We start from the raw sequence: 27035 nt of genomic DNA on the forward strand, positions 1-27035 counted from the left end.
CTGTTTATGTGTACATGATAATAATTGTCTAAGCACACTCTGTGATGTTACTGTGATGTTAGTTTACATGTGAATCATTACAAACATAAACTGATTGTGTATACGTGCATACTATAGGCTTTGATTGAATTTTTTGTGCACAAGTAATTAAGCATACCGAGCAAACCGAGGTGAGTTCACACACTTTCTAAGGCATGGGATTCCCGGTGGTTGGGAATGGGTTAAAGAATTAAAATAGAACCTACATATCCTCCTTGGGTAGGATATGTACCGCCATCCTCCATGGGTAGGATGCCAATATTAATTCTGTGTATTCTCCTTGGATAGAATACGTACGTTCGTCCTCCTTGGGTAGGACAACAACCTTAAACTTACTAGACAAAACTCTATCATGAAGTCCCTCATTTTTATATCGACTTAATCTTCGGGCCAATGGCGAGTGGATCATTAGTTAATAGCGCTATTAGGGTTGACAAGCCTCACACCGTGTCGGTCGGACGGGCGTGTACTAATGGATCTGGACACTTAGTCAATGATGATAGACATTGACGTAGGGCACAACTTATTTTTGTCAGTTGTCGATATGGTAATGGTCTAGTGGTTCACATAGGGAAGCCCCCACTGTTTATGGATATGGATTGGGAAATAACGATACTGGTTAACTCGTGGCTAACGAAACAACTTATGGTTTTCAAAACAAACTTGTAAAACTAAACAACCAAATGTGAACTCGCTCAACTTTGTTGTTGACTCGTTGTTACATGCCTTGCAGGTCGTTAGATGTTTATGGAGCTGCACGAGGAGGCGTGGTCGTTGTGGGACATGGATAGTCTTATGCCATGTTGAACATTTGATATATTTGAACTTATACTTTGGTTTAAACATTATACTTCCGCTTATAACTTAAACTATGTTTTGTTTGGACACCAATTATATTGTGTTGGGTTTTATAATTATTTACATGCTTTGTTCAATATGATTGGTGGCTTGATCCTGGTCAGTCACGCCTCCATGCGGTGACACTCCGCTTGTGGATTTTGGGGGTGTGACAGGGTCCTTGGCTAGACCCAAAGCCTGGTCATATGTTACCCAAGTGGGATGTTTTGCATCCCATGCTACACCGTCGGAGAGCATTATCCAGACTTGAGTCAATGACCTTCATGTAGTTGAGCGGGTCTTCGTCTTCTACTCTTTTTCCAACTCCAAACTTCATTTCCTCGTCCCCAATCCGCAATGTTAGTGTTCCATCATTCATACCTACCACTGCTTGGGCCGTAGCTAGGAATGGCCTCCCTAGGATGAGTGGTACTTCGGCATCTTCCTCCATATCTAGTATGACAAAGTCGGCCGGAAAGACAAATTCGCCGACTTTGACCAATAGATTTTCAGCGACACCTTGTGGATATTTGACGGATCTATCGGCGAGTTGTATGCTTATTTTTGTAGGGCTTGTTTTCCCTAAGCCGAGTCGGTTGAACATTGATGAGGGCATGAGGTTGATGCTTGCCCCGAGATCGGCTAGTGCATTACGAATGGGGGATTCCCCAATCGAGCAAGGAATTGTGAAGCTTCCGGGGTCAAGCTTCTTTTGCGGGAGTTTGTTGAGCAGTAAGTCGGAGCATTCTTCGCTTAAATTAACTAATTGCAATGATTAAATTTTCCTTTTATGAGTGAGGAAGTCCCTCATAAATTTTGAATATTTAGGCATTTGAGTTAGGACTTCGATAAATGGAATATTAACATGCAATTGTTTTAGTAAATTTTCGAACCTTGCGAATTGCTCATCGGTATTTTAACCGACCGGGGTATGGAACCGGAGGAGTCTTAGTAGGCTCTTGAATTGGTGGAAAAGCCTTCTCTTGTTGGGGCGTGGGTGGAGTTGTGGTTTGGCTAGATTGGCTTCTTTCAGTTGGCGGTAATGGAGCCTCTTCGGGACCCATCTCAATGTTATGAGATGTACTTGCGCCTTTGGGTTGGTTTCGGTATTACTTGGTAACGCGCCTTGTGGTCTCTCGGAGAAATTCTGAGCTATTTGATTTAATTGTTTTTCAGTGTTTTGTATACTAGCTTGTTGATTTCTAAAATTCGATTCCAATTGTTGAAATCGATCCGAGTTTTTCTTTTCGGTGTCGGAGATGAGGCGAGATACAGTATCTTCAAGCCTTTCTCGTCCACCTTGTTGTTGAGAGAAATTTTGTAACTCGATTCTTGGTTGTTGAAAGTTTGTTCGTTGGTTTAGATTTTGTCGGTTACTACTATTGCCGGGTTCTCTCCAACCAAGGTTAGGGTGGTTACGCCATCCTTGGTTGTAGGTACCCGTTGGAGGACCCGACGGCCTAGGTCTATTGTCATTGTAGTTTACCGACTCTGTTTGATCATCTACTTCTTACATACAACTCCAATTTTCATGTGGCCCGCCACACCCTTCACAAGCCATGACCAATGCCGTTTTTTTCATTTCTAGCTTTTTGATTTTCGAAGAAAGGGCCTCGATTTGGGCTTGTAAAGAAGTGCTTTCATCAACCTTATGGGCGCCCGGGGCAATAGTTTTGTTGCCTCGGGGAGTGTGCCACTGAAAATTGGTTTGAGCAATTTCCTCAATTTGGTCATATGTTTCATTTGGGCGACGATTACCTAAAAGTCCCCCAGAGCTAGAATCAAGTGTTTGTCTTGTGTGTGGCAACAACCCATTGTAGAAAGTGGATACTTGTTGCCACACCGCAAGACCGTGATGAGGACACTTTCTTAGTAGCTCCTTGAACCTTTCCCAAGTTTCATATAAGGATTCCCCATCCTCTTGTGAATATGTATTATTTTTAGTCATTAATTTAGCCGTTTTAGCAGGAGGAAAATACTTATATAGAAACTTTTGGGCTAGTTCATCCCAGGTGTTTACCGAGCCAACTGGGAGGGCATTAAGCCGAGCCTTAGCTCGGTCTTTTAGTGAAAATGGAAACATTCGAAGGCGGATGGCGTTGTTTGATGCTCCATTGATCTGAAAGGTATCACATATTTCTAAGAAATTAGTAATATGTAGTTGAGGATCCTCGTCCGCAAGCCTATGGAAGGTTGCGGAGTTTTGAAGCATTTGTATCAAATGTGGCTTATTGGCTTCGACATTTGGTGCATTGAGAGCGGCACCGAGATTACCCACGGTGGGTCGTAGGTAATCCATGAGGGTACGTTGGTCCGCCATTGGAAGTGGGTCCCCCGAAACTTTCTCTTGGATTTTAGCTTTAAGTCTTTTTCTTAGAAAGCATTCGGTTTCGTCTAGGGGTTCTTTTATGTCTTTGCTAGAACTGGAGCTCATACACTACGGGGAGAGTTCAGATGTGGTGCCTGGGTTCCAAGTCCTGCAATAAAAACAAAAAGAACGCTGGTCAGAAGCTTCACCACGGCCCCGTGTTCAGGTGAACACGACCCGTGGTCGGTGATACAGTGATTGTTTTCCGGATCCCTGTTACTGGGGAGTTCGACATGGCCCCGTGCTCAACTCTCTGTAACTCGGAAAATAAAAACTGCCAGTAACAATGCTGGGCACGGCCCGTGTCCGACCAGGCACGGCCCGTGCTGAGCACTGCAGAAACTGAAAAAATTAAGAAAATCTAAAAAAAAGAAAAATTAGAGAGAAAAAAAATGATTAGGCCATTGATTCCTAACTTTCTTAAAATCCTTGTGTCCCCGGAACGGCGCCAAAAACTTGATGTGCGTGTAGTGTAATATATTTTTGGTGTATATTTTAAGCCCTTTTACACTTTTTAGCCAAGTTTTAAATTTATAAAACACCATATTTACTAACATAAACACACATATGGGCAAGTGCACCCGTCGTGAGCGTAGTATAGTGTTGGTAAGATACCGAGGTCGTCCAAGGACACAAGAGCTATTAATACCGGTTTATCCTCAACATCTAATCAAATCAAAAGTTAGAAAAGGGTTTTTAAACTAGAAAAATAAAACTAACTAAAATGCTGAAAAATAAAATAAAAGTAAAAACAGATAGACAAGATGAATCACTTGGATCCGACTCGTGTGTAGTGTAACCTTTGATTATTTCCGCACTTTTACACTTTTTAAGAGATTATCTTAGTTATTGTAGTAGGCCCCTCTTTTGAAGGTGACGTTACCCTTAATCCAGTAGTTTGAGTCAGCAAGGATACAATCCTAAAGAGTCGGATTATTGAAAGATAGTTAATTAAGTTATTAACGCATAATGTGGTAGGCCCCTCTTTTGAAGTTGACGTTACCCTCGGCTAAGTAATCTGAGTGAGCAGGGATACAGTCCTAAGTAGCCGGGTTAAAGTTTTAATAGTAGCTTACATATGAGAGGATCAAAGAGTTTGGACCCCCGCCATCCAATACCGGTGGGTATTGAAGGAGGTCCTACTAAATTTGACCCAGGTCCTTGCAGGATCTATACACTGAACAAGGCAAGACTCTTACCAAACCGTTCCCTTAACCCCCGACCAGGTAGCCAACATATCTCCATATAGACTGTGGAGATATGAATGGTGAAAATCTTTTATTTTATATAGACAGTAAAATAATACCAAGACACCACGGACAAACGATAAGGAAGAATTACCTTCAACATAAGAAACTAGTTATTAAAGTCATTAATACATAACCAAATAAAAAGTGCGAAAAGATTAAAAATAAAAAGTATCATACTAAACACTTGTCTTCACCAAGTGATGTAAGAGACTTAGGCAAACATGGCCTTTGATTATCAAGAACTCTTATGATCAATCTTGGATCCCGAGACGACTCACACACTCTATGATGGATGATGGATGATGATGGTGGATGATGGTGTTGTGATGGTGGTGGTGGGTGGGTGAAGTGTGAGAGAGGTGGTGTGCCAAGGGATAGTTTGCAAATGAGCCAAGCACCCCTATTTATATCCTGAACAGCAGCTCGGGCACGGCCCCGTGTCCATTGGGCAAGGCCCCGTGTCCATCCTCCTTCTCTTTCTTCATTAATTGCAGTTTATCTGCATTAGTTGACCACGCCCCTGTGTCCGCTGAGCATGACCCCGTGTGCAGAAGCGTATCTGTACTATCAAGATTTCCCTAGATTCTGCGAATCTTAGAGTTGACCACGGCCCCGTGTCAGCTGAGCATGACCCCGTGTGCAGAAGTGTATCTGTACTATCAAGATTTCCCTAGATTCTGCGAATCTTAGAGTTGACCACGGCCCCGTGTCCAGTGGGCACGCCCCCGTGGTGGGTGATAGAAGCTTCTACAACTTTGTCTTTTCTGCTGACACTTGGGCACGCCCCCGTGCTCATTGAGCACGGGGCGTGTTCAGCCTTCTGTTCTTTTGTTTTGCTTGGGGAAGATGCTGTCGGGGGGTCGGACATGCTACGTTTGTTCCTTTTCTTGTATTTATGTTAGATTTAGCTGCCTTTTTGCTTCTTTTGTTCATTTGAGCTCATTTAATCCTGAAAATACAAAAGGAAGACAAAAACACACTTTTTCCAACATTAGTACTAAAAAAGGGTTAGTTTTATGCCACAATTGATGTAATTTATATGTTGCATTTGGTGCACATCAGTAGGAAAACTCTATTAATGGTAAGTGATCGTCCCAATTTCCTCCGAAATAAATTACACAAGCTCTAAGCATATCTTCCATAGTCTGAATTGTCCTTTCGCTTTGTCCATCCGTTTGAGGATGATAAGCTGTGCTTAGATTCAGCTTGGTTCCCATTGCTTTTTGGAAAGTTGTCCAAAAATGAGAAGTAAAACGGCTATCTCTATCAGAAACAATAGATAAAGGAATTCCATGTAATGAAACTATTTCGTTTACATATAACTTGGCTAACTGTTCCATACTGAAAGTTTCCTTCATCGGTAAGAAATGAGCAGATTTGGTTAACCTATCTACAATCACCCAGATTGTATCATTCCCTTTTCGTGTCTTGGGTAATTTGGTAACAAAGTCCATTGTTATCAATTCTCATTTCCATATTGGTATTTCTAATTGCTGCAGCAAGCCTGAGGGTTTCTGATGTTCAGCTTTGACCTGTGAACAGGTTAGACACTTGGCAACATAAGCTGCTATATCCTTTTTCATTCCTATCCACCAGAATTCTTTCTTAAATCTTGATACATCTTATCACTTCCAGGATGTATCGTATACCTAGACTTATAGGCTTCTTCTAACCATTGGGTGTCAGCCCAATGGCCACCAGCCCGCATTCTAACCCGGAGGTGGCGGGTTTGAGTCTTGCTCTTTCCGAATGCCCCTACGGTAGCGGATTTACCCCCAGACTCAGGCTTGCTGGGTGGCAGTCTGCGTGGTGGGATCACCTCGGCGGTTGGGAGGACCGTGGAATATCCCCCCCCCATAATCCATCTGTTCCTTGCTCTAATTCCTTAATCATTCCTTTTAATTTCTCAGTATCGTCCTTGATTAATGATTCTTGTACGGCTCTAATTTGTTCATTTAAATCTATCTGCAGATTTAGTTTAAGAGAACGTACTCTTTTTGGCTTTTCGTAATACTTTCGACTTAAAGCATCGGCTACTACATTAGCTTTTCCTGCATGATACTGGATATTACAATCATAATCACTAAGTATCTCCATCCAGCGTCTTTGTCTCATATTCAATTCTTTTTTTCCCAAAAAGATACCTTAAACTCTTATGATCGGTGAAAATGGTAAACTTACTACCGTAAAGGTAATGTCTCCAAATTTTAAGGGCAAAAATTATGGCTCCTAATTCTAAATCATGAGTTGAATGGTTTTTTTCATGATTCTTAAGTTGTCTAGATGCATAGGCTATAACCTTTTGACGGTGCATCAACACACATCGATATCCTAACTTAGAAGCGTCACAATAGACTACAAAGTCTTCAGTTCCTTCTAGTAACGCTAGTATGGGTGCGTTGGTTAATCTTTGCTTAAGAATTCTAAAGGCTTCTTCTTGTTTTGGTCCCCATTCAAACTTAACAGATTTACAGGTTAGCTTAGTTAAGGGAATGGATATTCTAGAAAAATCTCGGATAAATCGTCTATAATAACCAGCCAGTCCTAGAAAACTTCTAACCTCTGTTGGCGACTCAGGGGTTTTCCATTTAGTAATTGCCTCAATCTTTGTGGGATCCACATGAATTCCTTCATGATTGACTAAATGCCCAAGAAACTGTGCTTCTTCTAACCAAAATTCACACTTCGAAAATTTGGCATAAATCTTTTCTTTTCTCAACAAATTTAGAAGTGCATGCAGATGCGCTGCATGTTCCTCTTTACTCTTAGAGTAAATGAGAATATCATCAATAAAGACAATTATGAATTTATCCAAATATGGCTTACATATTCGGTTCATCATGTCCATAAATACGGCTGGGGCTTTGGTTAAACTAAACGGCATGACAGTAAATTCATAATGGCCATACCTTGTCCTGAAAGCGGTCTTAGGAATGTCCTCTTCCTGTACCTTTAATTGATGATATCCTGAGCGTAAATCGACTTTTGAAAAGAAGCGAGCTCCTTGAAATTGATCAAACAGATCATCGATTCTCGGTAATGGGTACTGATTTTTAATCGTGACCTTGTTCAATTACCGGTAATCAATGCACATAAGCATTGACCCGTCTTTCTTTTTGACAAATAAGATCGGTGCTCCCCATGGTGATAAACTTGGCTATATGAATCCCTTCTCCAGAAGTTCGTCCAATTGTTTCTTCAATTCTCGCATTTCTACGGGTGCCAAATGGTAGGGTGCTTTGGCAATTGGGGTTGTTCCTGGTAGTAGGTGAATTCTGAATTCGACTTCCCTGTCTGGCAGTAGTCCTGGTAATTCTTCTGGAAACACATCTGGAAACTGAGATACTACTGGAATATCTTTCAGTTCTTTTCCTTTAGTGTTAATGATTATGGAAATCATATACACTAATGATCCTTTTCTTGCATAACGGGCTGTTTTCATCACAGAGATGAATTTTGTGGATCTAGACGGCTTATCTCCTTTAATTGTGATCTTTTCACCTTTTGGTGAATTTACTTGGATTGACTTTTGATCGTAGAGAATATTGGCCGTATTGGCTACTAACCAATCTATTCCTAATACAACATCAAATCCTGCCAGATTCATTGGATAAAGATTTGCAATAAATTTTTGATTTAAAAATTCTATTCTTGCTCCCTGCAAGATTTCAGTAATCTTAATGGATTCTCCATTTGCTGTCTCTACTAGGCATTCTTGTTGGAGTTTAGTTAATGGTTGATTGAGAAGTTTGCAAAATGAAGTATTAATAAAACTTTGGTTCGCACCAGAGTCAAATAATACTTTAGCAAAAACGTCATTAACTAAAAACGTACCGGCAATCACGTCTGGGATCATCTTGGCTTCTTCTGCAGTCAGAACAAATGCTCTAGCATTTTTAATATTCTTGTTGTTCAAGGCCGGAGCTAGTTTCGGACAGTTTGGCTTGATATGCCCTTTTTCTCCACAATTGAAGCATACTCCGTTACTGGGTTTCTTCCTACAGTCTTCCTCCTTGTGTCCGGGTATCTTGCAGAAATTACAGTAGGTGGAGCATCTTCCAGAATGCTTCCTTTTGCAGGCCTTACAGTAAGGGGTAGAGGTAGAACCTATGCTTTTCCCACGGTTGGAATTACTATAGCGAAATTCTTGGGTAAGTTTTTGAGCTAGGTTCTTCCTTTGGTTTTCTTCTTGGGTACGTACTAATTCATCAGTCAAGGTATTTGCTAGTTCTACAGCTTCTTCTATAGTTTGTGGTCTAGCTGCCTTGACTACATGTCTAATTTCACTTATTAATCCCCAGATGTAACGGAGATTAATACTGGTTCTAGTGATTCTAGGGTTGGCACTATTCTAGCATATTCAAAGAATGTAGTAGTGCATCCCTTGCTGTCTACTCCAGTCATTCTAAGGTTTAAGAATTTATTAGCTATCTGTTCCTTTTCATTGGGAGGACAAAATTTCCTTTCTACCATATTCTTAAACTCATTCCATTCCATAATATAGGTTCTGTCACTTCCCCTAGACTGGAGGATAGTGTTCCACCATTCTAAATCTGAGTTCTTGAACAGATTGGAAGCAAACATTATCTTATCCTCTTCTGCGCACTTGCTTATTTTTAAGACGGCTTCAGTCTTTTCTATCCAGCGTAGAGCTGCAATGGCTCCTTCATTGCCCGAGAATTCTATTGGTTTACAAGACCAGAATTCTTTGTAATAACAACCATAAGACATGGTTCTTCTTCTTTTTGGAATGGGCACTTGAAGTATTGGTCCACAGTTTACACTGTGACTAGGTTCAATAGGTGGTCGTTTACTTCCACTATTACTTTTATTATTTTCCGCTTCCTTAACTGTTTTGATAATATATGGCATTGCGACTATAATCCCTTGTGCCACTATGTGTTGGACGACACTGTTATCTAATTGGTTTCCTTTATTATCATTATTCTGGTTTTCTTGATTCACTTTGTTGTCCATCTGGATTATAAACATTTACCAAGTATTAATATCACGAAACAATATTTAATGCGAATAATCAAACAACAACACATTGATCCAAAATCGTCGTACATTGCGGCCTTTACTCTATTATATATATATATATATATATATATATATATATATATATATATATATATATATATATATATATATGCATCTATATCTATTACAATCACAACAGGAATTTGAAAATACAATACTAGTATGCATCAGTAGCTATAGGATTATCTATTTTAGTTGATGATATATTATTATATTTATATTTTTTTTCAAACTTACACACATACATACATATATATATATATATATATATATATATATATATTATTACTATTACTGATAGGGGTTCATCCAATATTGCATGTTGCGCTCGTCGTATTTCCAAACGAGTCTCTCCCCTATCTGTCTCATTCTTTCACTTCCTTCCAATATCTCCTCACCAAAGGTGCGGAGTTCTTGCACATTCTTAGTGCTCAAAGGTGGCGCGGGTGCCGGTATCGGGTCAGGGTATTGTGGCATTGGTTCTTCGTAAGGATACGGGTTCTCTAGAATCTCCCTGATGTATTGGTCATTATCCCAATATGGGTCTAGAGGGTCAAGGTCTGGGTAGGGTGCTACCGGGTTTTGCATGGGTTCGTCTTGTGGGTGGAGTTCTGGGTAACTCCTATGGTCGTCAAACCATGGGTCATAGTCTGGGGGATGGGGTGCTGGTACTCTAGGGATTTCAGTTGGGTCAAAAGCAGGTGCTGGGATTTGGTCTCTGGGGTTGGGCTCGATGTCGATGGGTTGTGTTGGGAATAAAGGTAGTGGTTGTGGTGCTATGAGTTGTTCTAGGTTTGGGTCTGCGGCTGTGGTAGCTAGTATATGGAAATTTGCTAGTCTCCTATTGATTATGTCGTGAGTTTGAGTGTTCATTTCTCTATTCGCGGCTGCTAAAGCTCGCTGCTGCTGAAGTTTTCACATCCTTTTTCTCTGCTCGTGAGCTCCTCTGCTGAACATCCTTCTTCTTGGGAGGGAATGGCTCTTTAGATTGTGCTTTGAATACGAAAATCCCTTCTTCGGTGTCAGCCGAATACCCCGAGGGGTTAGGCTGGGATGAAGTTCCTTCGTCCCTAGGAGAGCTGGACAATTGACGATAAGCGTCTGATGGTCCTTGATCACTCATACTGTAAACTAACAAATTGTCAAATAACACAAAACAATAATACACAGGTATGCATGTAATCACGTAGATTATTTCCTAACATAACAGATAAAATTTGGTGTCAGCAGAACACTTCTGTGGCTAAAATCAGTGGCTGTACCTCTGATACCACCTTTTGTCGCAACCCCCGACCCCTGCCTCGGGAGGAGGGCGGTCGCGGCCTACTTAGAGAAGGTGGTATCGGTGTTTATCATTACTTGGCAGCGGAAATTTCATCAGGATCGTAGTTAGGAAATATTTTATCAGAGTAAACACCACATTTTGTAATAATAAATATATTGGGATAAAACCCAAGTTTCCGTTACAAACAGATTTATAGGGATAAACCCTATTTTATTGATATAAAACATCTTCTTTATTTAGGTAACTTTTATAGCCACTTTTCCAAGCCTTCAGTGCTGTCCAGCTGGCTTCTATTTGGCTTTCACATTTTGTTACCTGAAACGCGTTTAAAAACATTTTGTCAGTGAGAAATACTGGTGAGTGAATCCCAATTTAATCAAGACAGGTTTTATCATTTTACAGTATTGAGGGCGATCTCGCAATTACATTTGTTTATCTTTCTACTTTAATTACCACCCACGGTACTGTCAACCCGACTTGTGGTCATGTTACTACTCACAGTGTAATAACAAATTTTGTATACAAAATCCAACATACCGACGATAATTGTAGAATACAAATACTCAATCACTGTTAATTATAATTTAAAACATTTTGAGGCTTTGTAAAACAGTTTGCAAAAAGGAGGATTACTCACATTGCTATCTTAGATAATAGCCTGTGGCTTCCTAGCTATAACTGATAAATTTTAAATAATGCACACGCGTTAGTATAATAACCCAATTTTACGTTAGTTATACCCTCCCCGAGACAGAACTCCAACGACTTCGTCGGGCAGAGCCTCAACAACAATTACGGAGCACTAGATCAATCGGGTATCGTATCTAATACGTAACCGGGGGTTATGATACTTACATCGAGGCGGAACTTCGCTACTTTAGTGGGTATTACACCCGGGAATTATAATTGCTATCAAAGAGAGAGAGAATTAAAATTTTTGAATGGTTTCGACTGTAGCCGATCGTTCCTATTTATAGGGCTGTTCAGCCACTTCCTCGCGGCCCACGAAGGAAACACAAGGGGCCTTCGCGCCCCGCGACGTAGGCCGGGTAGGCCCTAGCTTGGCCCGGTCACCGGTATAGCCTCGACACGTGGCGGCTCCGGGGCTTGCCGCTTGTTCTCTCGCTCGCGGCCCGCGTAAGATGAAGACTAAGTCTTCACGGCCGCGAGAGACTATAAAAATTGATTTTTATTTAATTTTTATAAAAATAAAGGTATTTAATGCCATTTTACGTATACGGGGTGTAATTTGGGACGTATGGGGATGTTCTAAATATTTTAGGAGTGTCGGAATTATTTTAGGAGGGTTGTTATACAACCTGTGGACATAGGTCACCTTGACCGAACCACGTAAATTCTCGTGTTCTTTGTTTTCTACAATGTGTGTATGTTTGTTTGTTTCACTACCACTCGAGCCTACTCTGATCTGATACCCTAACAAGTAGTATCAGAGCCATAGGTACAGTTAAACCCCATGGTTCACACGGTTGTCGCCAGACGGGGGGAGAACTGGACGAGAGGTCTAGATCTGTTGTTGTTGCTGCCGCTGACGTGTTTACGACTCATATCTATTCTCTGGGTTTCGGATTGTAAGGTCTAGGGTTCACGACGTAGGGTTTGCTGTTGCAGATCTGGTGGTTTTGGGGTGTTTGGCGATTAGGGTTTTGGTTCTTGAACCTTAGTTATTCGCTGATTTTACGCTCGGGTTTGCAGGAGAAGTCGCTATTTCGGGTACTTCGGGTTTCTGGTTTATTGAAGGTTGCTTGGGTTTCGGGTGCTTGGTTCCTTGTGGTTTTTTCTGGTTTTCTCATTTGCTATGGCTGAAGACGGGAAGTTCCGAATCGAGAAGTTCAACGCTACTGATTTTGCATGGTGGAGAATGCAAATAAAGGCGTTGCTTGGTGAATGTGATTTGGATGTGGTACTAGAAGAAAAACCTATTGGAATGGAGAAAGTTACTGAAGCAATTTGGAACTCAAAGGACAAAAATAAGAGGTACTTTGACGAGGAGCGTTGCTTTCAATATCATGAAAGAAACAACTACCCATGGTATGTTAACAACTCTGTCAAATATTTATGAGAAGTCGTCTGCTGGTAATAGGGTGTTCTTGATGAGTGAACTGCTTAATATGAGAATGAACGAGGGCAGTCCAGTTGTTGATCACGTTAACGAAATCAATTCAATTTTGTCTAGGTTAGCAACTGTGGGCATGAAGTTCGTTGATGACACTCAGGCTGTGATTTTGTTATCTTCTTTACCTGATAATTGGTCAGAGTTTGTGACAACGGTCACTGAAACTGCTGGAACTGGAAATTTGAAGTTTGATTGGACCGGGGATAGTGTTTTGATTGAAGACATTGATGCGTGTTAGTGTGTATATGTTTTAGATGTATATTTTAAGCCCTTTTTCCACTTTTAGCCAAGTTTTAAATTTATAAAACACGATATTTACTAACACTAAACACACATATGGGCAAGTGCACCCATCGTGGACGTAGTATAGTGTTGGTAAGATACCGAGGTCGTCCAAGGACACAAGAGCTTTTAGTACCGGTTTATCCTCAACGTCTAATCAAATCAAAATGTTAGAAAAGATTTTTAAACTAAGAAAATAAAACTAACTAAAATGCTGAAAAATAAAATAAAAATAAAAACAGATAGACAAGATGAATCACTTGGATCCGACTCGTGTATTAGTATAACCTTTGATTATTTTCGCACGTTTGCACTTGTTTAAGAGATTATCTTAGTTATTGTAGTAGGCCCCTCTTTTGAAGGAGACGTTACCCTCAACCCAGTAGTTTGAGTCAGCAAGGATACAATCCTAAAGGGTCGGATTACTGAAAGATAATGAATTAAGTTATTAATGCAAATTATGGTAGGCCCCTCTTTTGGAGGTGACGTTACCCTCGACTAGGTAGTCTGAGTCAGCAGGGATACAGTCCTAAATAGTCGGGTTATAGTATTAATAGTAGTTGACTTATGAGGGGGTCGAAGAGTTTGGATACCCGCCATCCAATACCTTTGGGTATTGAAGGAGATCCTACTAAATTTGACCCAGGTCCCTTGCAGGACCTCTAAACGCTGAACAAGGGCAAGACCCTTACCAAACCGTTCCCTTAACCCCCGACCAGGTAGCCAACATACCTCCATATAGACGGTGGAGATATGAATGGTGAAAATCTTTTATTTTATATAGACAGTAAAATAATGCCAAGACACCACGGACAAACGATAAGGAAAAGTCACCTTCAACATAAGCAACTAGTTATTAAAGTCATTAATACAAAACCAAATAAAAAGTGCAAAAGATTAAAAATAAAAAGTATTATACTAAACACTTGTCTTCTCCAAGTGATGTAAGAGACTTAGGCAAACATGGCCTTGATTGTCAAGAACTCTTATGATCAATCTTGGATCCCGAGATGACTCACACACTCTGTGATGGACAATGGATGATGGTGGTGGATGATGGTGTTGTGATGGTGGTGGGTGGTGGATGAAGTGTGAGAGAGGTGGTGTGCCAAGGGATGAGTTGCAATGAAACCAAGCACTCCTATTTATAGGCTGAACAGAAGCCTGGGCACGGCCCCGTGTCCGCTGCACACGGCCCCGTGCCCGTTTGACAATCTCTCTCCTCATTAATTGTAATTCGCAATTACAATTAATGCGCCTGCAGTACTTTCGCCACGCCCCCGTGTTCGCTGGGCACGGCCCTGTGGTGGGCAATAGAAGCTTCTATAGGTTTGTCTTTTCTGCTGCTTCTTGGGCACGGCCCCGTGTTGGCTGAGCACGGGGCGTGTTCAGTCTTCTGCCTTCTCTTGTTTTGCTTGGGAGGATGCTGTTGAGGGGTCGGGCAATCCACTTATGTTCCTTTTCTTGTATTTATGTTAGATTTAGCTGTCTTTTTGCTTCTTTTGTTAATTTGAGCTCATTTAATCCTGAAAATACAAAAGGAAGACAAAAACACTCTTTTTCCAACATTAGTACTTAAAAAGGGTTAGTTTTATGCCTCATTTGATGTAATTTATATGTTGCATTTTACACACATCAAATACCCCCACACTTGAATTTTTGCTTGTCCTCAAGCAAAACTCTTTAATATGTGGCTTACACTCCCAAATGGAATGGGTAGAAGAGAAGGTTTTGGCTTGTCATAGAGTGTCGGGAATCCAAGATCTTTGTTGGGTTTTATTTTTTATTTATTTACAATCCTATTCGTTATAATTTATTTAGAACGTTTCATAAGAGAAATTACTTATTTGGGCATAACATGCCTTTTTTAAAATTCCATTTATATACAAGTTCACATAGCTCATGGGAGAAATCACTCACACTCGGCCGAAGGTGTAATTTTTTTAGTGAATCACTCGAGAGCGGCATGGAACTTATTCCTATCATAGGCTTGCCAAGCAATCAATCCTCCTCCTTTTTAACTTTTTACCTTTGTAAATATCAAGAGAACTTTTTGAGTAAAGGCTTGGGCTAAAGGTGGGTAGTTTGTTTAGTGGTTAGTAAAGGGCGAAAAAGCGTAAAAAGCGTCAGTTTTCGTAAAACATTTTGTTTTAGTGACTTTTTATTCTTAATGAAGTATTTCTTCAAACAAGCTTTTGGTTTTAGGAGCTTTGTTTGTTTATTTCTAACTTCATCATTTTTTTTAGTCACTTGAAAACCAAGCTTGTTACTAAAATAAAGGGTAAAAATAAAAAGGGTTTTTTTTGGTGGGTAAAAAGGGTTTTTGGGGTAAGCAATGAAAAGGTTTAGGCTCAAAGGGGTTAACTAGGGGGAGTTTTTGGGTAGGTGAAAAGAAAAATAAAAATAATGGTTTTGAAAGAAGAAGGGTTAGTCCTAATGCCTCCATCATTTACTTACTTGGGTTTAAGTTGGTAAGGACCGAGAATGAATTATCGTGGCAAGTTCTAGAGTCGTAAGAACCAAGCGGCTATTCACACAAGAAACGAAAAATGAGCATTTAGCGTAAAGATGTATATTTGTATGCTCAATAAAGGCTCAAAACTCACTTTTTGTGTGAATGGGTTTTTCTATATGATCAAGTATATATAATCGAATTTTAACTAAGCTTGTCATGTCGTTTCATAATTTTCTTATGTTGGTTCTTTTTATCACGATGCTATCGGTTGTAAATTTGTAAAAATATAACCTTGTTAGTCTTAGAATTCCCAACTTAAACTTTAGACAAGTAAAAAAAATGAAAGTTTTTTGAAAAAAAAATTGGGGTGATTAGCGGTTCCAATAGAGTTTTGTGTAAGGATTGTTATTAGGACTTGCAAAATTCAATGTTTTAGCATCCCCCCCACACTTAAATTACACATTGTCCTCAATGTGTCCCAAAAATAAATTTTTAGGTTGATTGAATGTGTAACATGGTGTTAAAAGCAAAAATTTATGTTACTGGCAGTCTGGACACGGCCCCGTGGGGACCGGGCACGGCCCCGTGTTCAGGTGCCAGTAACGAAAATTAAAGAAAAGAAACAGAAGCCTAGACACGGGGGCGTGTCTGGTGAACACGGCTCGTGTCCAGTTACCTGAACTGGGCGTTTTTCTGCAGGGTGTTCAGCACGGGGCCGTGTTGGCTGGGCACGGCCCGTGCTGAACCTTCTGTAATGGAGAAATTGTTGACCGGTGGCCTTGTTCTTGTGCATGGGGCCATGTTTCTCGTTTCCCTTGTCATCCTTTACCACCATGAGTGAGTTTTATTTATTACGAACCATTCAAACCTTAAAACCATCATTCCATTAAAACCATAGAGAGATCTTACATAGTCCTAAATTTATATTAAGCTAGATAAGAAAACAAAGAAGCATTAAACCATGGAGTTCTAGCCTATACTTTATTTTAATTAGCAAAATTTCCAAGAAGCTAGTAGTCTTGGTTAGATATGGCCTTATAGAACTCCTTCTTCCGGGTGTGGCTTTCCTCATATGTCGGCGAGCCACCCCTCCACCTCCCTTGGAAGGAGAAAAGAGGGCTCATTAGCGTTAGTTTGAGGAGTTGCGATTTCCACCGGGATCTCTTGTTGGTGCTCTATGGGAGGTTCCGCCGGAATGTCGTCCCACCCGGTAGGGTTGTTATCTTCGAGCGCCAGGTTCCAATCCTGTTGAGGGAGGACCGGTTCCATTGGGGGTGTTACAAGAATATTTAACCTCGGGTGCAAGAGGTTAATCTCTTGGAAGCTACTCTCGAGTCCCACCGTAAGATCGTTAATACGGTCGATTAGGACCTCCTCTACTGACGTCATTTCGTCGAGAGCCTCCCTTAATGCTATTACATAGTGCACAAGTGTAGCTTCAATGGAGGGCCTCCTTCCTCTTCGGCTGTTTGATGAATGCACGGAAGATGTTTCGCTGTTTTCACTCGACATTCTACGAAAAATAAACTGAAAATAGTTTATTTGCTGAAACAGTAGACCAGACACGGCCCCGTGCTCATTGAGCACGGCCCCGTGTTCATCTTTCTGCGGAGTTTTGGAGCAAGGAAACTTGAAGTTTTAAGTTATTTTCTGAACTTGTGGGGTCTTTTTAAACATTAGTAACTTAAAACAATGTTATACAACATATCTTTACTAAGATTCCTTGAACAAAACTCATCAATCCCTACCACAAAGCTTGAAAATTCAAACCTTAATGGAGGTTTTTGGAGAAAGATGAAGAAGAAGGAAATGGTTAAAAGAGGAAAGGACAAGATGGGTTGTTGGAACCTTCTTTTAGAACTTACCTAGGATAGTATAAGTGAAGATCCCAGGAATCTCTGTCTTTTGAAGTGGTAAAAAATGAGCAGGAATCAGGCTGCATTTAAAGAAAACGACATCGCACTGGACACGGCCCCGTGTGCAGATGAAATCCTGACACATTTTGTCCGTATTCCGACAGAATCAGCAGAGAATATTTTAGGTGAGCACGGGGGTGTTGACCTGGACATGGCCCCGTGTCTGGAAGCTGTCTTATGGAGTTTCTTCAATTCTAAGGATCTTATTGATATCGGGTGGTTCCTTATTGGTTGGAAAAACCCCAAAGTGTCTAAGATACCTTAATTGTCCTAGACTAAGGCGAGAACGCAAGAGGTTATCGGTGAGGGTAATTCCTATTTTCATTCTAGGTGGACAAGTCCAACCCTTTCCCGGGCTCTCGTTAAAGAAGGTATATGCCGAATCGCTCAGGTCTATGTATGCACCGAACGAAGTCGATGGAGAGTCCTTCACGGCACAATCGGCATAGGGACGACTATCGTCCAAGTCTTCGCTAGGTATGAAGGTATTTTTGGGAGCAACGAGGTTGTTGGAATGCGATCCCAACATTTCTTCATGGTCATCGTCTTGGGGTGGATCAATGAAATCCTTCCTAAGCTCTTTTGACCAATTTAGAATTAGATCTTCTAGTTGAAATAACTCGTCGAGGAGCATTTCTCCTAGAATATCTGGCTGGGCGCATTCGAGGGAGAGATAGTGATTATTTTTACTTTCGCCCCTCTTAAGGTTATAAGGAGACGGTGGGTCTATATAGTGGGGCTTATAGTTTAGAAAGTAACATTCTAATTCTTTATGTTCGCCTCCACATAATTGACACCACGTACCATAAGAGTGCCGAAAGTAAAAAGAATTACCATTACTCATGTTTGTGTCAGAAATTACCAACCGCCGGGATCTAACGGTTCTGTTTTCAGTAAGTGAATCTTGGGCACGGGGGCGTGTTGGGTGAGCACGGCCCCGTGTCAGCTTACTGTCTGACTTAAAACAGGATTGCCAGTTCCAATGATTGGGCACGGGGGCGTGTTCAGCAGGCACGGCCCGTGCGGAGCTCTGCAGAAGCTGAAAAACTAAAAAAAATCCTAAAAAATTAAAAAGAAAAATAAAAAATGGGATTAGGCCGTTGATTCCTAACTTTCTTAAAATCCTTGTGTCCCCAGCAACGGCGCCAAAAACTTGATGCGTGTTAGTGTGTATATGTTTTAGATGTATATTTTAAGCCCTTTTTACACTTTTAGCCAAGTTTAAATTTATAAAACACGATATTTACTAACACTAAACACACATATGGGCAAGTGCACCCATCGTGGACGTAGTATAGTGTTGGTAAGATACCGAGGTCGTCCAAGGACACAAGAGCTTTTAGTACCGGTTTATCCTCAACGTCTAATCAAATCAAAATGTTAGAAAAGATTTTTAAACTAAGAAAATAAAACTAACTAAAATGCTGAAAAATAAAATAAAAATAAAAACAGATAGACAAGATGAATCACTTGGATCCGACTCGTGTATTAGTATAACCTTTGATTATTTTCGCACTTTTGCACTTGTTTAAGAGATTATCTTAGTTATTGTAGTAGGCCCCTCTTTTGAAGGCGACGTTACCCTCAACCCAGTAGTTTGAGTCAGCAAGGATACAATCCTAAAGGGTCAGATTACTGAAAGATAATGAATTAAGTTATTAATGCAAATTATGGTAGGCCCCTCTTTTGGAGGTGACGTTACCCTCGACTACGTAGTCTGAGTCAGCAGGGATACAGTCCTAAATAGCCGGGTTATAGTATTAATAGTAGTTGACTTATGAGGGGGTCAAAGAGTTTGGATACCCGCCATCCAATACCTTTGGGTATTGAAGGAGATCCTACTAAATTTGACCCAGGTCCCTTGCAGGACCTCTAAACGCTGAACAAGGGCAAGACCCTTACCAAACCGTTCCCTTAACCCCCGACCAGGTAGCCAACATACCTCCATATAGATGGTAGAGATATGAATGGTGAAAATCTTTTATTTTATATAGACAGTAAAATAATGCCAAGACACCACGGACAAACGATAAGGAAAAGTCACCTTCAACATAAGCAACTAGTTATTAAAGTCATTAATACAAAACCAAATAAAAAGTGCAAAAGATTAAAAATAAAAAGTATTATACTAAACACTTGTCTTCTCCAAGTGATGTAAGAGACTTAGGCAAACATGGCCTTGATTGTCAAGAACTCTTATGATCAATCTTGGATCCCGAGATGACTCACACACTCTGTGATGGACAATGGATGATGGTGGTGGATGATGGTGTTGTGATGGTGGTGGGTGGTGGATGAAGTGTGAGAGAGGTGGTGTGCCAAGGGATGAGTTGCAATGAAACCAAGCACTCCTATTTATAGGCTGAACAGAAGCCTGGGCACGGCCCCGTGTCCGCTGCACACGGCCCCGTGCCCTTCTGACAATCTCTCTCCTCATTAATTGTAATTCGCAATTACAATTAATGCGCCTGCAGTACTTTCGCCACGCCCCCATGTTCGCTGGGCACGACCCTGTGGTGGGCAATAGAAGCTTCTATAGGTTTGTCTTTTCTGCTGCTTCTTGGGCACGACCCCGTGCTGGCTGAGCACGGGGCGTGTTCAGTCTTCTGCCTTCTCTTGTTTTACTTGGGAGGATGCTGTTGAGGGGTCGGGCAATCCACTTATGTTCCTTTTCTTGTATTTATGTTAGATTTAGCTGTCTTTTTGCTTCTTTTGTTAATTTGAGCTCATTTAATCCTGAAAATACAAAAGGAAGACAAAAACACTCTTTTTCCAGCATTAGTACTTAAAAAGGGTTAATTTTATGCCTCATTTGATGTAATTTATATGTTGCATTTTACACACATCAACATTCACCGAAGGAACTCTAGCGGAGGATCTACTTCCTGTACAGTCTTCAACGCGACTTCCTGCTGCGCCTGCTCTCTCTAGCCTTTTGTCTTCTCTTCACTTACCTTTCTTCTAATATCTGTCTTCTAAAAGGTCTCCCTGTTTCATTCCACCACTTGCGATACTCTGGATCACCATCCCTTGATTTGCACCACCTAAGGTACGCGAATGGTGATTTGCGGGAAAATTTTTGAATGTTAAACGGTAATGAACTGGCACCGAATGAAATACTAACAATGCTGACAAATACGGGTTTCATACGTGTACTTTAAACACATGAATTGGTTTTGCTAAATGGTCATGCTTCTGAACGTCAGAAAACGTATACGTGAACGAAAAACGCGGCTGCAGGCGCGCACCGACAACCAGGCGAAAGCATCGGACTTGTGAATTAACTTTAAAACTAAAATATTATGATATATTTAGCTTTGTAATCAAATTTTAATATCCACAATTGAAATCAGATTGAAAAACGGATTAGAAACGACAACCGAAGCATTTTACGCGATTTTAACGTAACCGACAACGAACGCAACAAAACATCGACACCCAACATAATTTTAAGTGTTTCAACCCTAAACAAACATATTACGAAATTTACAAAGTTTGGGAACGAAAATGGGCCTCAGAAATGTTATTGGGCCGCGTAAATGATTTGAAACGACCTAACGGGCCTTGGGCCCAACCCACTTAACCCTACATATAAATACCCCCTTCTAAAACCATAGCCCCCATTTGAAAACTTTCTCACCCACACACATATCTGCTCTCTCTCCCCTCTCTAGAGCTCCGGCCGGCGACGCGGCAGAGCCGGAGACGGCCGGCGGTGGTGTCACGGCGACGCCGCCGCTCACGGTGGCGGATTTTCACGGTGGACCAAGGTGTACCCCCTAAATCGGAATTCTTGAGCACGATTCCGACATTAGTTTTCCCGTCCGAGCAACGGAAGTGGGAGTTTCGACTTCGGCAGCCGAGTTTCAGGTCCGCATTCGGTAAGCATTTCTAACTATTTTCGTATTCTCCTTCAGATCTGTAAAGATCCGTTGATGGCCGGACATATGTGTTGTCGCAGGTAGTGGCGGTGAAGTGGCAGGGGTTCCGGCAAGGTGGTGTCGGGTGGATGGGTTCGAGCGAGAGAGAAAGGAGCGGTGAGAGAGAGAGGGGGTTTGGGAGAGAAAGGCAGCGCCGACCACCTCCCTCCAGTGGCGCGACGGTGAACGGCGACAGGCCGTTTTACCAGCGTCGGGACCGACGACGGCGAGTGGTGGTTGTATTTGGTTCGGATTCGGCTAAGCGCGGGTCAACTCGTTTTGGGTTCGTTTCGGTTCGGGTTTGGGTCCGCTTGGGGTCAACGTTAGTCAACAACAAATTGGGTTCGGTTCGGGTCAACAAGTCAACGGTTTAGTTTTGGAAGTTCCGATTCGAGTCCGATCAACTCAGTCAACATGGGTCAAAACCCGGTCAACTCAGTCAAACTCGGTCAACGTTGGTCAACGGGTCAACTGCTGGTCAATGCAGTCAACACAGTCAACTTAAGGCCCGGTAAACCGTTAAAGACGCGAAATTTATTATATTTCTTATAAATATCATTTATGCGCGGAACCGAGCTTGACCGGACCGATTAAAATTATACACTGTCAAAGTTTCGAGATAATAACATTTAATTATTTCACCTATCGATCGATTACGCGAAAGTATTGTGTGTGTGTGTGTATGTATATAGGGTCAGGATTTAGAGAAAACGCTCAAAAGTGTGAGAACGAAGAGAACGCTTATGGATCGTCAGATCAAAACAATCTATGGACTGGATGACGCGGTGGCATTTTTGTAATAAAATCACTTTAATTAATCTGGTGCGCTTCATTAAGGGTAAAAGGGTCTTTGACTTAACATAAAACGCCAAACTCACGCTATTAAAATCCCGCCTCAACACACGTAGCACACTTCATCATAATATAATGCCATAGATATAAAACGCCAAACTTTGTTTTTAACCGATAAAGCTGAACAAGCAGTACTAAAACGACGGAACTTTATTACTAGCATTTACTGTAATAAAAGTTGCGCCTAAAATACGCGCCAAAAACTTCCTATATAAACAAACTCTCAGAACTACTAAAATCCACACCAAAACCACAAAAACCTATATTTTCCTCTATACTATTCATCTTATAAACGCCAAAAAAACCAAAATATCAAAGATTCAAATCCATGTTTCTTTGATATACACTATTTTCTCAATAAATTTTCGCTCTATATAATGAGCAAGATCCTCAATATAAACGCCAAAACATACAAAAACCACAAAACTTCAAAAAAGCCATTTCATGGAGATACTGTTTTTGTTCTCTATAAAGTTTAGCTAAACGGGATGGATAACATTGTTACACATCTTTCTTGACTGAGGATTAACAATGTTATCCATTTCATTCAGCAAAACATTATTGAGTTTAGCACGACCAAAATTAGAAGTTTATGGTAGTTTTATTTAGTGGCGTTCTTGTTTTTTTTTTTTTTGGTGTTTGATTTCCTTGCCCGATCTTATATTGTTTGTTATTTAATTTCGAAGTAGTATGTTATGAACAAAGAGGTAGAAAAAAGAAAAAGATGCAAAAAAATGATTTTAAAACGCCAAACTGAGAAATGTCTGTGTTCTATATGATTGAAATAAAAAAAGACGCCAAACTACTCTACACTGGCTCTCGAAGACCATCTGTATGTGTTGTGTAAGAATGATAAATACAAAACGCCAAACTACTCTTCACTGGCTCTCGAATACCTTGTCGATCTTCTTTTAATTACGGCATGTTTGCATGTTGATGCGTAGTGTCCATAGGCTTTGCAGTTCTGACACTGTCTTTCTTTGGCCCCGGGTTTCGACTTTGATTTATTTTTGTCGATTGCTATCTCCTGTTTAGATTTCAGGCGCTTCTGAGAACCAAAACCTTTGGATTTATAACCTACAGGGACTCTTATCAGATTCTTGTCGTTTTTATATTGACCAGTTATATCGGCAAATCTATCCCTAGAACTAGCGGGAGGAGCTACAATCTGCATATCTTGAACCTTCTTCATATAAGATTGAACATGATCCTTGTATAAGGATAACTCCTCTTTATTACCAGATAAACGGTTCAAAGTGTATTCGGTTGAATAAATAATATCTCGCATCATACTTTGCACATCAGGATCAAGCTCGGTCATATATTCACGACTAATTGAGAATTCAGGAGAGCAGTTTGGGGAGGCCTCTTTGCACCATCTATTCAGAATGTATTTTTTGGAAATTCCCTAATGTCCATAAGTCTCAAAACATAGAATATATGTCTACATAGCAAACCAAACTGTTCAAAACGCCTGCTTGAGCAACTGCATGTGCAACCAGACTTACGGAACATTACCTGAAAAACGCCAAAAACAATATCTCTATAACGCCATGCATAGAATGTTTGTCTAAAAAGAAAAAAACACATTGCATATGATAAAACGCCATTAACAGAAAACACCATAAAAACCAAAACGCCATTATTTACCTCAAATAAGGATGTACAAGGCTGTTGGAAGTCATTTACATAAAACTTAACAAACCCATCAGGCTGATCTTCGTAACGTTGATTTATGCAATCCACAACTCCAATAAGCTCAGCTTGAACATCACAAAAAATACTTTTTGTGTATATATCAACAGCTTACCCTTCCAACAATTTGTAACTACTCTTCAACTGGGGTCTTTTGTATCGAGATTCATGATCATTTTTACGATGTGTGTGATGTTGTGCTTCTATTGCAGTCTCATAATGCGTCATGAACTCAACAAGAGTAGCTTTCGAATTGCACACTTGACCAAAAAAATGATTCTCACTCTCCGACCTGGATGTCGTTCGCATAAGACCAGACATATGCTCCATTCTATAGTATGCAGGGATCCAAGATTCCCTAAGTGCAAAAATATCAGATAGCCAATCATTATCTTCTAATTGAATTCTGTGATAACCGCTTCCCATTCTGATTCAAACTCTTCAGGTGTGAGAATATCCGTCCACACAACACCACAAATACGTTCTTTAAAATTGGTGGAATTGCATAGCCTAACACCAACCTATAAATAACACGAAAACACCATGCATAAATAAATAAAAAAACAAAAGACAAAACTTAATTAAAAAAACAGTAACAAGGTACAAAACGCCATGTATTTTAAAACACAGTGTATCTTAAAACGCCAAAGATAAAAAAAAGCATAACAACCTTCAGAGAAAGTTTATGCATCACATGCCACATGCATAATCGATGCCTCGTGTCAACAAATACAACAGAAATAGCCTTCTTCATCGCTGGATCTTGGTCAGTGACAACAACTTTTGGTTGAGAACCAACAGCTTTTAGAAAAACTCTTAACAACCAAATATACATATCAGCAGTTTCCGACGCTAATAATGTTGCACCAAATGTAACATTGCAGTGATGATTGTCTATACCAGTGAACGGTACAAACACCATATAGTATCTGCATATGAAAACGCCATGAGAAATGAAACAATAATAAAACGCCATTGAATGTAAACTAATAAAACGCCATTGCATGTAAGCTAATAAAATGCCATTGCATATAAAATATAAAAACGCCATTGCATGTAAATTAATAAAACGACAAAAATAAAGAAGTTGAATTATAAAATATTACTTGTTGGAACGATACGTGGCGTCAAACGAAATCACATCACCAAACACGTGGTAATTATGTTTGGCTTGATCGTCACACCAAAAAAGACCCTTCAAACGATTCTCTTCGTCTTTGATGTAATCATACGAGAAATTAGGCTGGGAATTTTTTTTCATTCAAATGTTTCACAACCACATCGGCATCATATTCCCCTATGAACAAGTTAATTTGCCTCTTATAGTTCTTAAATTCAACTTTGCTTGCACCCACGTCTTCAAAACCGCCAAAACAAGTCTTCATAACATTAAACGCCTTGACAGGACCTAAATTCAGCTTAGACATGCTGTGTATAACATGCTTCTGGAGCTGAGTGAGGTGTCGTTCAGTTGGAAGAAAATGCTTATCAGGACGTTTAACAAGTTCATGATTGTGCTCCTCGACAAACTTATACACCTTCCAAGATCCATCCTCAAAAAGTACACATGACAGTGCACCACAATCAGTCCTCTTTGAAAAGTTAGATCGCACTACTCGCTCCTTTTGATTGGGGTGCAACGTATCAACCTTCTTGTCCTTATATACCCCAGCTCTCGTACACAAGAAATACTTAATATGTAAGACACCTTTAGAGTTTGTCTTTGTAGTCCCTTTCCTGACTGAAAACCCACACTCCTTGGCATACTTAACATACATTGAATAACAATCATCAAGGCTTGAGAATACCATGTCCTTTCTGGGCTTTAATTCTTCACTGACGTCAGGAATGATAAATGGTAATCCAGTTTTGGGGCAATGCCTTTGACTCGAGGAAGAGACTTCGTCTGAGAAAACACAGGGAGGAACAGAAAAATCAGAAAACAGAGTGATGTCTCGTAATAACATTATACATTAAAACGTCATTAATTGAATAATAAACAAGACATAATAAACACGTAATTTAAAAACAACATGATAAAAAAGCCATGAGATGAATAACTAAAAACACTTAACAACATAAATAATTAACAAAATATAACATCATAATGAAAACGCCAAAATTAACAAAACTAATGTTTACACAAATTAACAAAATAGTAATAACTGATATTCACAAATACTACTAAATAAAATTTAAAACTAATCAAATAGATGAAAAACGCCAATGATCGTAAAAACATAAGAAATCCACTAGAACGTAAACGACAATTAAAATTAATATTGAAAACTCCAATTGCAGTTCTTAATAATAGATTAAATATCAATTAAAACGTGATTAAATTGCATAATTGAAATAACGCTATTGAAAATCATACAACACATTATAAAAATAATAATACAAAAACACGCCATAGAACAATGATAAGAGAACAAAATGCCATATCTGTTGCATGATTTGCTGGAACGATAAATAGAAAACGCCAACGAATTTTACTTTGTCAAACAGAATCCACGTTAAACGCCATAGATCTGAGAAAGCTTGCAAAGGAGGTAACAGCTAACAATAAATCTTTGGATTTTTAATTTGAAAGAGATTTATAACGCGAATAAGGAGGGAACGTATAAAAGGACAATCGTACCCCCGCATAACAATTAGGGCCCCCCTGCCACGTGTTGGGCCAAGATCCGTTCTCACCGTTCTCACACTTTTCACCATTCTCTCCTGAACCCGTTTCTATATATATATGTATATATATATACATACATATATATATATATGTATATATATATATATATATATAAGATACTTATATAAAACTTAGAACTTTGACGTTATCTAAATATCGAATGTATAATGATATTGTGTTGTGTTGTATGATGTTCGTATTGAATTATTGAGCTTTGAAAATGTTGTGTTTTGATGAAATATTGACAACTTTATTTGTTGGGTTATCCGA

General features: G+C 40.0%; 1 protein-coding gene and 1 non-coding gene across 2 annotated transcripts; one reads left to right on the top strand and one right to left on the bottom strand.

Moving 5' to 3' along the window:
• The first annotated feature begins 2723 nt into the window (after window positions 1-2723).
• Window positions 2724-2830, top strand: LOC118488597. Its single transcript, XR_004885141.1, has one exon. It is a non-coding gene; the product is annotated as a small nucleolar RNA R71 (small nucleolar RNA).
• Window positions 2831-24471: 21641 nt separating this feature from the next.
• LOC110919787 (protein FAR-RED IMPAIRED RESPONSE 1-like) lies at window positions 24472-25887 on the bottom strand. The gene is made up of 3 exons (XM_022164043.1): window positions 25394-25887; window positions 24747-25005; window positions 24472-24597 (listed from the first exon to the last, which is right to left on the bottom strand). The coding sequence occupies exons 1-3, from the start codon at window positions 25885-25887 to the stop codon at window positions 24472-24474; spliced, it is 879 nt and encodes a 292-aa protein (XP_022019735.1).
• Between the last annotated feature and the right edge of the window lie 1148 nt (window positions 25888-27035).

Source organism: Helianthus annuus, chromosome 16, assembly GCF_002127325.2.
Source record: "Helianthus annuus cultivar XRQ/B chromosome 16, HanXRQr2.0-SUNRISE, whole genome shotgun sequence".
Lineage (NCBI taxonomy): Eukaryota > Viridiplantae > Streptophyta > Magnoliopsida > Asterales > Asteraceae > Helianthus > Helianthus annuus.

Excerpts from the sequence above, each read along its gene's own strand:
- LOC110919787 (XM_022164043.1), bottom strand. The coding sequence starts at position 25,887 with ATGGTATTCTCAAGCCTTGATGATTGTTATTCAATGTATGTTAAGTAT. Across the intron at positions 25,006-25,393 it reads GAATTTAAGAACTATAAGAG|ATACTATATGGTGTTTGTAC; the intron begins GCAAATTAACTT and ends TTTCATATGCAG. Across the intron at positions 24,598-24,746 it reads TGCATAAACTTTCTCTGAAG|GTTGGTGTTAGGCTATGCAA; the intron begins GTTGTTATGCTT and ends TGTTATTTATAG.